The sequence below is a fragment of the Bombyx mori genome, chromosome 20 (genome assembly GCF_030269925.1).
Source record: "Bombyx mori chromosome 20, ASM3026992v2".
Taxonomy (NCBI): domain Eukaryota; kingdom Metazoa; phylum Arthropoda; class Insecta; order Lepidoptera; family Bombycidae; genus Bombyx; species Bombyx mori.
Genome location: NC_085126.1, coordinates 3,781,552 through 3,793,602, shown reverse-complemented (window position 1 = coordinate 3,793,602; position 12,051 = coordinate 3,781,552). Strand labels below are relative to the sequence as shown.

The 12,051-nt window shown below is 40.1% G+C and overlaps 2 protein-coding genes and 1 pseudogene across 3 annotated transcripts in view; all 3 read right to left on the bottom strand.

Moving 5' to 3' along the window:
* LOC101744064 (inactive dipeptidyl peptidase 10) overlaps nt 1-12,051 on the bottom strand; it is a 298,205-nt gene that overhangs the window by 87,592 nt on the left and 198,562 nt on the right. The window lies entirely within an intron of this gene.
* LOC110386134 (microvitellogenin) lies at nt 1,889-3,551 on the bottom strand. Its single transcript, XM_021351541.3, has 2 exons — nt 3,466-3,551; nt 1,889-2,789 (listed from the first exon to the last, which is right to left on the bottom strand). Exon 2 carries the CDS (start codon nt 2,775-2,777, stop codon nt 1,992-1,994), a length of 786 nt encoding a protein of 261 aa, XP_021207216.1. The 5' UTR covers nt 2,778-2,789; nt 3,466-3,551; the 3' UTR covers nt 1,889-1,991.
* LOC110386188 (microvitellogenin-like) lies at nt 4,793-6,128 on the bottom strand (annotated as a pseudogene).

Below are 12,051 nucleotides of genomic sequence, written 5' to 3'. Positions count from 1 at the left end.
ATTTGATTTTATGTTAATTTAAAGCTTTTATTTTGTTTATTTTTTAGTTTGAAAAATGTTCATATTTTGTTCAAAGAAGTTTTTAATTTCTATATTTTATTTTTAACCAACTGATTTATAAAAGTGGGTTTAATTTGATCTCATTATGCATATTAAACGTGAATCTGTGATTGCAATATTAATTATGAATTTTATTGATTTAGTAGCTGACCTGGCAGACTTCGTAGTACCTCAATCGATAAATAAAAAACCTAAGCTTTTGTATAAAATAAACTTAATACAAACAAAAGGAATCCGTCCGACGGGGACACATCAAAGGGAAAATAAAATTGCTATTTTTATTTAATTCCGTGCATTTTCAAATTTATCTACCTTTTAAACCTTCTCTGGACTTCACAAATAATTCAAGACCAAAATTAGCCAAATCGGTCCGTTCTCGTTCTCTCGTTCGTTAGTTAGTCTCGCTAAAAATCCGTTCCCGAGTTTTAGCGAGACTAACGAACAGCAGTTCATTTTCATATAATTATATAGATTGATTTCATTTTAATTAAACCTTAGTAAACTAAACTTATCTTTGTTTTAATTAAAATTGTTTTACAGGCCAAGTGTCGAAACGTATAAAATACTTCGACGTACTGTATCGAAAGTGACACTTCCGATACTTTCTTAATTTAAATGTACAACGTAAAATATCGAAAGAGTCACATTCGATAATTTTGATAAAATATTTCCCAAGTAAATAATCGAAACAGGCCGTTTCGATTATTCACACTGATTGATTAACGTAGTAAAGTATCGAAACTAACATTTCTCAAAAACTATGAAGAATTTGGGATAAAATGACATATACATTTAATTGCCAGTAAAAGTTTCCCATATATCTGAAATTATTTGCAGATAGGCCAATAAATGACAATTTGGTACACAAAATTAACTTCAAAGTGCTCTCCTGTAAAGTACCGTTTTTCAATTTCGATATTATACGTAGGGACAGTCGACATTATTTTTTATGTTTTTGTTTTAGTTGTACATATTTAAATAACAATACTAGTAAAGTTTTTTTTATTGCTTAGATGGGTGGACGAGCTCACAGCCACCCTGGTGTTGCTAAGTGGTTACTCGAGCCCACATACATCTACAACGTAAATGCGCCACCCACCTTGAGATATAAGTTCTAAGGTCTCAAGTATAGTTACAAGTTAAAGTCCAATGGGTATGTCTTCGATGTTATTTTATGTGCATAAAATTCATTAAAATCGATTGATTAATGATAATACTTAAAATGATTTATTTATATGTTTTATTTATATACTCAAAATATTTACTTTATACGTAAAAGGTTTTGAAGCTGGCAATATTTTTCCCGCAAAAATAAAAATCCTTGTTTTTTCAATAGAGTTACTTTTTTTAAACTACTTATTGTAAACTGTAGTGGCGCTTATTTGGAAGAAAGTAAATGCATATTTATTAATGACAAAATTAATGCACTAAGTATTTTTTCTATAATCTATTGTCCGCTTTGGGCCTAAAATGGGCCATCCCCTTTATTAATTAATCCATAGACAGAGCCCACTGAGTTTCTCGGCCGATCTTCTCGGTGGGTCGCGTTTCCGATCCGGCGGTAGATTCTGCGAAGCACTGCTCTTGCTAGGGCCGGTGTTAGCAACACCTCCGGTTTGAGCCCCGAGAGCTCACCTACATGCTAGGGTAAAGCTGAAATAGCCTCTCAAGACTATCAGCACAGGTAGGAAAAAAAAACAGACAAAGAACAAACAAACTTGTTTACTACACGAATATCTGTATAAAGTGAGAATCGAAACCACAACTCTCGGCCCAGCACCAATTACCGTTCTTTTCCATTGAAATTAATCAAAAATAAAACAACGGCTTAGGAATGTGACTTTATTGATATCAGTTTTAAAAATTCACAAGAATTTTACGAACAATTTTAATTTTCAATTTCAGTGGTGTAAAGTGTATTTTCAAAACAGTTAGTAAAAGGAAACGATGGACCAGCCGAAAAGCTCTGGTTGACCATCGACTTCGCCGGCGTTCGAGTAGGCACGTCGGTCTCCTGCACTGTCGGCAGTTCTACTTAGCTTCAAGCCCTGATTGTATTGACGGTTATAGATGTAGAACAGTAATTTGCCGTTAAGCTGGACTGGCTTCAGGTACCACTCATGTCTGCGGGTATCAGCAAAGTTATCTCCGAAAACAGCGTGGTCGTTTTCACCATCAGCATCCACCCCTAGCTTCAAGTATTGCCGACGCCGAATGTTAAAGATCTTGAAGTAAACCCTATTGTCTTCCCAGATAGGTACAAACTTCCAGCTGATGTTCTCGCTTGTCTTATCGCTGCCGTCACCGTATGCGGCCCTGTCGTTTAGTTCGTCGGCAGCACCAGCGAGTTTTAGCGCGAGGTCATCACGAATAGTGATGATTTTAACGAGATTCCCGGAAAAGATCAGTTTGAATTGAGCAGGGAACAGCTCCTTGACAACCTGTTGGCCCTCATCAAACTTCCACAGCTTGTAGGCAAACTCTAAGATATTTCTTTTGCCATCTTCAATGAGTCTGGTGACTGCATTCACGACGACATCCCCCCTCGTCTCTCTCCTAAGATGCACGCTTGCAGTTACAGCCTTTGCGTAGTCCTCAGTGTTGACTGCGTCGTAAATAATTTGTACATACCTGTCACGCGAAGTCACTAAGCCCACGGCACCAGAATTTCTGGGGATTGCCAGCACACAGATTGCCAACACCAACAAGAGCTTCATAATGTTTATTCCCTGAAAACAAATTGACTCGTCTTTGTTAAACTGTATAAATGGTTGCGGAACCCGGTCGCACTGTAACACCGCGCCACCTATCGTACTTTTATGGAACCAGAAACTTTCCCTGGAATGCCAACAACAACAAACAGCTTAAGATAAAAAGCGAGTGAGTCGTTAAAAAATCTCAGTATAGCTTTGCCGGAATTTCTTAATGTTAAATTAGTAAAAAATGCTGACGATCGTTTCATCTGAACTCTGAATGATCCAGTGACGAGAGAGAGAAAAAAGAGGAGAAAGAGAGAGAGAAGAGAAACAGCTCGGTAATTGCTTAAGATAAAAAACGGGTGAGTCGTTAAAAAAATCTCAGTATAGCTTTGTTAATAAAAAATGCTGACGATCGTTTTATCTGAACTCTGAATGATCTAGTGACGAGAGAGAGAAAAAAGAGGAGAAAGAGAGAGAGAAGAGAAACAGCTCGGTAATTGCTTAAGATAAAAAACGGGTGAGTCGTTAAAAAAATCTCAGTATAGCTTTGCCGGAATTCGTTAAAGTTAAATATAATAAAAAATCGTTTTATCTGAATTCTGGATGATGTAATAGTAGCGAGAGAGAGAAAAGATAGGAGGAAGAGAGAAAAGATGGTAAATCAATCGCCTAAGAAACGATTTTCTATCAAATAAATAACACTCACTTCTATACTTCGCTGTGGTACGTGTCTGACTCTAAAATGAATACCCGTGTAAATTGTGTTTACACTTCATTATATACAAGTCATTTCAAAAGATTAAATTTTAATCACTAATGGAGGTCAAATGCTATTGAAATACGATAAGACAAACAAAATTACTGTTTGTAAAAAAAACATTGATTACGTTTTCATCTCGGAAATTTTATATATATATATATATATATATTTATGATATTGACGGATTACTGGTGGCCCGGAGGCCTTACCAGTTTCACCAGGACAGGTGGGCGAGCAAAGGCTCAGCCAGGAGGGGTGGGATTTGCTAACAGCTACCCGAGCGCCTCCGAAGGAGACCTAACAGCTCAAGAGTAGCTGCTTCGCGAATGAATCTACTACCGGATTGGAATCGCGACCCGCTGAGAAGATCCGGCGAGAAACTCAACGAGCTGATTCATGGGTTGGGTTGCACGGCGAACTCTTTGTCGATTTCGACGAGTACGGTTACCGGGGTTCCTAAGCCTACTCCTAGTGTTAGCGCTGAAGATGTCTAATGCAAAGGTTATTGGATCTGATGGATCCGTAAGGACGTGTCTAGGGCGTCGACGGTGACTGGCTCCTGCGTGATCAGGATTCGGGGAGTAGTCAGCGGCGGCAACGATAAGGCGATTATCATGACGCATAGCCTTATCGAAGTACCGTTCCGACGCTGACTTCATGTATTTCTGGATAGATTCGAGGTCCAGGTCGTCGTGTAGGTCAACGTTCCTCACGAACCACGGAGCTCCGACGGCTAACCTGCAAAAGCGGGATTGTAGAGATTGGAGGGTGTCTATGTGCGTGCGGGCCGCGTGAGCGAACACCACACTCGCGTAAGTCATGACGGGGCGTGTTCTATAAAACGGGCTACATTGATACGCAGAAAAAATGGAGTGGTAAGAAAAAAAAAACTTGAATGAAAAATAAAACCCTTCCTTATTCAACGTATTGCTTTTCTTCGGCATACCGGAAACAGATACCAGACAACATATATAAATAATATATAACTTCTAAGGTCTCAGTCTAATTAATTCCAAGTTTTATTCCATAGCGTTGTTTATCATCAGAAGAGCACACACTATTAATAAGCTTTAAATATTATCACAAATTAAAAACATAGTTTAACCAATACCACCAGTATTAATTAATAGATATAATACTTTTTAATACAATAATTTAAACTATTCGAAAAGTTATTAAATCCAGGTCATTGGGTAACGTTGAATGGAAATTACAAAACAATATATCTATAATAGTAGTGAATTGTTTTTTTTTTTTGAAAATATACTATCTCTTAGTTGAATGCAGAGATATGCCAACCGTAGAGTTCTGGTTGGCCATCCACATTGCCGTAGTGAGAGTACACGATACGGTCTCCATCGCAGTCGACCGCCCTACCGAGCTTCAGGGCCTGATTGAATTTGCGATTGAAAATGTAGAACATAACATCGCCTTCGAGATTGGCGGGCTTCAAGTACACTGGTGTATGTGGGTGTCAGCTACGTCGTCGCCATAAGTACCGTGGTCGCCTTGATTATCTGCATCCGTTCCCACTTTCAGACTTTGGTGGCGGAAAACGCTGACAATCTTGAAGTAGACCCTGTTGTTATCCCACAAAGGAACGTTCCAGCTGACGTTCTCGCTCGTCTTGTCGTTAGCATCGCCATAGGCTGTCCTGTCTTTTTCTGCGTCCAGGGCGTATCCAAGTTTGATGGCAAGATTGTCCCTTTTAGAGATAATCTTGACAACGCTCTTTGATAAGATATTTTCTTTTTATATTGCCTAGATGTGTGGACGAGCTCACAGCCCACCTGGTGTTAAGTAACATAGACATCTACAACATAAATGCGCCACACACCTTGAGATATAATTTCTAAGGTCTCAGTATAGTTACAACGGCTGCCCCATCCTTCAAACCGAAACTCATTACTGCTTCACGGCAGAAATAGGCGGGGCGGTGGTACCTACCCGTGCGGACTCACCAAGAGGTCCTACCACCAGTAATTACGCAAATTATAATTTTGCGGGTTTGATTTTTATCACACGATGTTATTCCTTCACCGTGGAAGTCAATCGTGAACAATTGTTAAGTACGTATTTCATTAGAAAAATTGGTACCCGCCTGCGGGATTCGAACACCGTTGCATCGCTATATACAAATGCACCGGACGTGGATCCTTTAGGCCACGACGACGAGATCTGTCTGAACTGAACTGGGAAATGGTTTTTGACGATCCTTTGGCCTCGCCGAACCATAGTTTGTAGGCGTAGTCTAATACGTTCCTTTTGCTGCCTCTGACGAGTTTCGTGACGGCGTCTTCGATGATGTTTTCTTTCGACTGTCTCTGGAGTTGCATAGTCTGAGCAAAGGCGGTGTCAAAGTCAGCAGTGAGAATCGAGTTTATGAGTCTCTCCTCTTCGGCGCTAACTGGACCGGAAAGAAAGTCGAGTTCCACTTCTAAAGCAGCGCCGCTGACAGCAAGCACGCACATCGAAAAAACAACCAAGAACTTCATATTGATGCCCTGTTATGCAAGAACGAAAAATTCAGATGTAACCGTTTACATCTATATATATTGATACGTGAAGCAAAAACTTTGTATCCCTTTTTACGAAAATTGCGCGGACGGAGGAGTATGAAATTTTCCGCACTTATAGAGAATATAGAGAAGAAGTGCACAATGCTAATTTTTTTTTTAAATAATGCATAAAAGGTCAATAAAGAAAACATTACACACACTACATATCATGTATTTGACGCACACATGCATGCATACTATTTATTGTCAAACTTTTGTTCTTGACGTCTGTTGTCAAATTGAGAATAGATTAATAAATATTGTTTGTCTTTGTTAATATTTTTTATAGTGTAGTCTTGGCGAAATTTGTGATTATAGAAGTATAAAATACAATCATAATAGTGTACAAACTTACAATTCCAATTAATTATAGTCGAATTTCGACTACTGCGGGACCTCTAGTATATATTGATACGTGAAGCAAAAACTTTGTATCCCTTTTTACGAAAATTGCGCGGGCGGAGGAGTATGAAATTTTCTACACTTACCTATACGTTTTTCACCAGTAAACCTTGTCCTTGTCTCATAGTGTTGTCCTCTACACACTAATTTAAGTCGTTATGTTTAGGGGTCCAATAAACAATTAATCCCAGGTTTTTCATAGCGTCGTTTATCATCAGAAGTGCACACACTGTTAATAAGTTTTAAATATTATCACAAATTGATAAAATAATTCATTACATTCCTACATACTTAAAATATAAAGGACTCACCTAGTCAGTTCATACCAACGTATGTGACGAGTACTGATATCACATTTGTCTATCTTATACCTTTAAACGAGCAATTCCTGTATATTAATATATATATGTCGTGGATAACGACTTTTAGTTGTCGTGGATAACGACTTTTAGTAATATTAAGACGGTGGTTTTGATTATTATTTTAAATGATGAAATGTTGTTTTGATAAATATCACAAAATGAAGGGTAGACTCCGTAACGCCACAGTATAAAATGGCGGTACGTGGACAGAGTCGTGGCATTCCGTGTCAGACAGTAGTTCCGTCCGTCTCAGTCAGTGAGTCTCTGTCAGTCAGTCAGTCGGTCAGTCGGTCTGTCGGTATGTGCAACGAAACTGTCGGTTTACCCTGTCATTGTGAAAGTTGTGTGTGGTGAGTTTCAATAATTATTATTCAAAAAGTTTTATTGACTAAACCGAGTTCAACCAAATACGAGTGATGACGGAAACTACCGCTCAGCCATCCCTGACGTCTGCTGACATATATATATAGTAAGGAATACCCTATAAAAAGGGTATAAAACCGGCACGCAGCTCCGTCACCCGCGCATTTGTCGGTTGACATTTGTCGAGAGAACATCGTTCAAAGACTTTAAGTGTTAATTTAGGAAACACGAATTTCATAATAATGTTGCGGGTACAGTGCCTATAAATAGCAACGCCTTTGCTCGAAACATTCCCATTCCGACAGGAGCCCTCTTCTTCGATATAGCGAAGGCGTTCGACAAAGTCTGACACAACGGTTTGATATACAAACTGTATAACATGGGAGTGCCAGACAGGCTCGTGCTCATCATACGAGACTACTTGTCGAACCGTTCGTTCCGATATCGAGTCGAGGGAACGCGTTCCCGGCCCCGTCACGTCACAGCCGGAGTCCCGCAAGGCTCCGCCCTCTCCCCGTTACTATTCAGTTTGTATATCAATGATATACCCCGGTCTCCGGAGACCCATCTGGCGCTCTTCGCCGATGACACCGCCATCTACTACTCGTGTAGGAAGAAGGCGTTGCTTCATCGACGACTTCAGACCGCAGCTACCACCATGGGACAGTGGTTCCGGAAGTGGCGCATCGACATCAACCCCACGAAAAGCACAGCGGTGCTCTTCAAAAGGGGTCGCCCTCCGAACACCACGCTGAGCATCCCTCTCCCGACTAAGCGCGTCAACACCCCCGCCCGCGCCGTTCGCCCAATCACGATGTTCGACCAGCCCATACCGTGGGCCCCGAAGGTCAAATATTTAGGCGTCACCCTCGACAGTAGGATGACATTCCGCCCCCACATCAAGACGGTACGCGACCGTGCCGCCTTCATTCTAGGACGTCTCTACCCGATGATATGTAGGCGAAGTAAAATGTCCCTTAGAAATAAGGTGACACTCTACAAAACTTGCATACGCCCCGTCATGACCTATGCAAGTGTAGTGTTCGCTCACGCGGCCCGCATACACCTAAAAACATTTCAAATTATTCAATCCCGTTTTTGCAGGATAGCCGTCGGAGCCCCGTGGTTCGTCAGGAACGTCGACCTCCATGACGACCTGGACTTAGAGTCCATCAGTAAGTATCTTCAGTCGGCGTCCATGCGCCACTTCGATAAAGCGGCACGACACGAGAACCCTCTCATCGTGGCCGCCGGTAACTACATTCCCGATCCTGCGGACAGAATGGAAAGCAGTCGACGTCGCCCAAAACACGTCATCTCGGATCCTCCCGATCCACTAACGGTGCTTTTAGGTACTTCAAGCACCGGTCACCGTTCTCGTCGAACCCGTCGCTTGCGACGAAGGGCTCGACGAGTAAATTAACTCTCAGACACAGCCCACTGAGTTTCTCGTCGGATCTTCTCAGTGGGTCGCGTTTCCGATCCGGTGGTAGATTCTGCGAAGCACGACTCTTGCTAGGGTTCGTGTTAGCAACATCGTCAGGTTTGAGCCCCGTGAGCTCACCTACTAAAGTTAGGGTTACGCTGAAATAGCCGCTAGGGCTATCAGCTTAGGTAGGAAAAAAAAAAAAAAAAAACGAAACATTCATTCAATCGGCGGCGTTCGTGAGAGAAGGTAGTCGTGGACATGGTGTGCGTGAGTCATTGTTTTAAGTCTCTGTAAACGTGTGCTGATTGTTATTTTTTTTAATGGTTTTTCTTCTGATTTATATAATCTAAATCTCGGAAACGGCTCCAACGATTTTCATAAAATTTAGTATAATCGATCTAGCTAGGAATTATTTTCAGAAAATGTTGTTTTATTCGCGTTTTCAATAATCAACTTTATGATTATTCCCGACATCTATTGGTGAATAATAATACTATTAAGCTATTTCAGCAGATGGCGTTGTTAAGCCACCCGAAGCCAATGAGTGTTTGGTTTAGGGTTAGACCAAGAAAATGAATTGTTTATTTATATTATTTGTGTCTTTTTCATATAAAATATTAAAAAATACCGAGCAAAGCTCGGTCATCGTCTATTATCATAGACGTAGGTCAGATATCGTTTACTAGTGATAATTTTGAAGCAATAGTGTTTAGAAATGAAATCTATTTTATACAGGAATATAATAATGTGTGATGATTAAATCGACTGAAATCGATGATTATTAAATCTCTGATTTTGCTTATTAATTAAAAGTTGATTTCCGTTTATCAATGAACAGAAGCACTGGCGTTGATGGGGTGTCTCTATATTTCTAAATAATTTAGTTACTCAAGCAGTAAAGTTCCCTTTGTACTTATCCATAAGTTGATGAATATTTTGTGTATGTATGTTTTTCCTTTAAATTACACAACAGTTTTTATATTGGGTGATATTTGTAAGCAAACTTAGTTCTCACTTTAATGTTAAACGGTTATCGGGCCATAAACATATCACAGCGTGAATCAAGCCATCCTAAAGTCGAAACGCATGATTGCTTCGCAGCAGAAGTTAACAGGACAGTTGTATCAACCCGTCCGAGCTCAGAATATGCCCCACCTAGTAATGGTAGCATACTAGTAAATTTCGGTTGGAGATCGCATATGCTGCCATTTTCACAATAATAAAACTTCAAGCTGTTATACTGAACTCTTTACGACAATAAGTACTGTTTAATTTTTTTTTATTGCCCTTGTAGACCGATAAGCGTACGGCCCACCTGATGATGAGCGGTTACCGTCACCCATGGACTGCAGCAATGCCAGGGGCACAGCCAAACCGCTGCCTTCTATTAAATGTACATTTAAGTTATCACACTGAACCCTTTACTGTTTGACGCTTTTTTTATTGCCCTTGCAGACAAGCATAAGGCCCACCTGATAGTGAGTGAACGTCAGCAATCCCAGGGGTACAGCCAAGCTGCTGCCTACCATTGAGTACTCTCCACAAACCTCATTTCTTTACCTGGTGACCTAGCACTGAACCACTGACTTTTGTAACACAGGTTTTCCTAGCATAAAAGTCAGGGAATATTGTTATTGTATACCTCATAAAAAAGCCATGTATATTATTACTATTATACTATAGTATACTAGTGTTAAGTATTTTTGTACGTGTTTGTATTTTAAGAGGCTTGAATGAATAAATATTATTATTATTATTATTATTATTTGAATAAAGAAACGTTAAAGCGCTCAGGAGATACCAATATGGGAAGTGTGGCGGGTAGCCATCACACAACGCAAGATATTTGACAGATGCCTGCATCTCGTTTACGACATTTTCAAGACAAGCTTGCATATATACAAGTTCCGAACAACAACATTCGGACCGTCGGTCTACCGAGCAATATCAGCCGCTCGGTGGAAAATCTTCCTTTCGTCGTCAATTCCTACAAACTGGTGACTCGGACGTGATTAGTTACGGACGGAGGTAACGGAGGGGGGCTTATCTTGAAAATGTCGTAAGCGAGATTCGGACATCTGTCAAATATCTTGCGTTGTATAATGGCTACCCGCCACAGGAAGTTAATTATAAAGTTATTTAGTTATTTGGTGGTAGGACCTTTTGGGAGTCCACACGGGTAGGTACCACCACCCCACCTATTTGGCCGTGAAGCAGTAATGCGTTTCGGTTCGAAGGGTGGGGTTGCCGTTGTAACTATACTGAGACCTTAGAACATATCTCGAGGTAGGTGGCGCATTTACCTTGTACGGCTGCACGCAAGAAAAACCATGACTCACGCGGCGTTACCTCGCTCTGAAGCGTTCCATTTAAGGCTTGAAGTGCAAGCGAGAGCGCACAGCGAGCGACAAAGAGGCACAATCGGCCTCCGCGTTCGGCAGCGTTCGACATCTGTCTCTCTCCTACTTGAGTGAGCGATGCATCCGCGTGGACAGCTGCTATACAATAATACATTTACATGTTTTCGTCAAGTATGAAGTTCAGTGAAAAGTGAATGTGGTGTCAATTGCTTCTAGCAACGATAATTGCGGCGATAAAGGTAATTATTCTTTCGATATAAAATATATGTTCAGTGATATATTGTCGAATGTTCGTGCTTTCATCATTAAAACAAATAGCATCGGTCCGCTAGTGCAGCGATTGTAGGTTATGCTATAATTGACAAAACTATAACAACTAGAGGTCCCGCAGTAGTCGAAATTCGACTATAATTAATTGGAATTGTAAGTTTGTACACTATTATGATTGTATTTTATTCTCAATTTGTCGTCACACAGCTACACAATTTGTACCACAACATCAAGACAAAAGTTTGACAATAAATAGTATGCATGCGTGTGTGCGTCAAATACATGGTATGTAGTGTGTGTAATATTTTCTTTATTGATTTAAAGTATCTTTTATGCATTATTTAAAAAAAATATTAGCATTGTGCACTTCTTCTCTGTATTCTCTATAAGTGTGGAAAATTTCATACTCCTCCGTCCGCGCAATTTTCGTAAAAAGGGATACAAAGTTTTTGCTTCACGTATTAATATATAGATAAGTTAACAGAACTATTTCACGATGAGTAAAAAACCATTCCATCAGTATTTTCTTATGACGTTGTCGCGTTCAACTATCGTCAGTAAACCGACTTTACAGACAACCGATTTTTTTCACTTGAACAAAGGACGCGGGTTAACGAAACAAGAATGAGACAAACTCACAGCAGTATTGAGAAAAGTTTTATATTAATATTATCTTGTATTAATATTATGACGACTTGCACGATCTATTTCGTAGTCACAAGGGATCTTACGTGTTCAGCGTTCTAAATGCTAATATGTTAGCACTGAGGTGAAAGTAGAAGCAATGC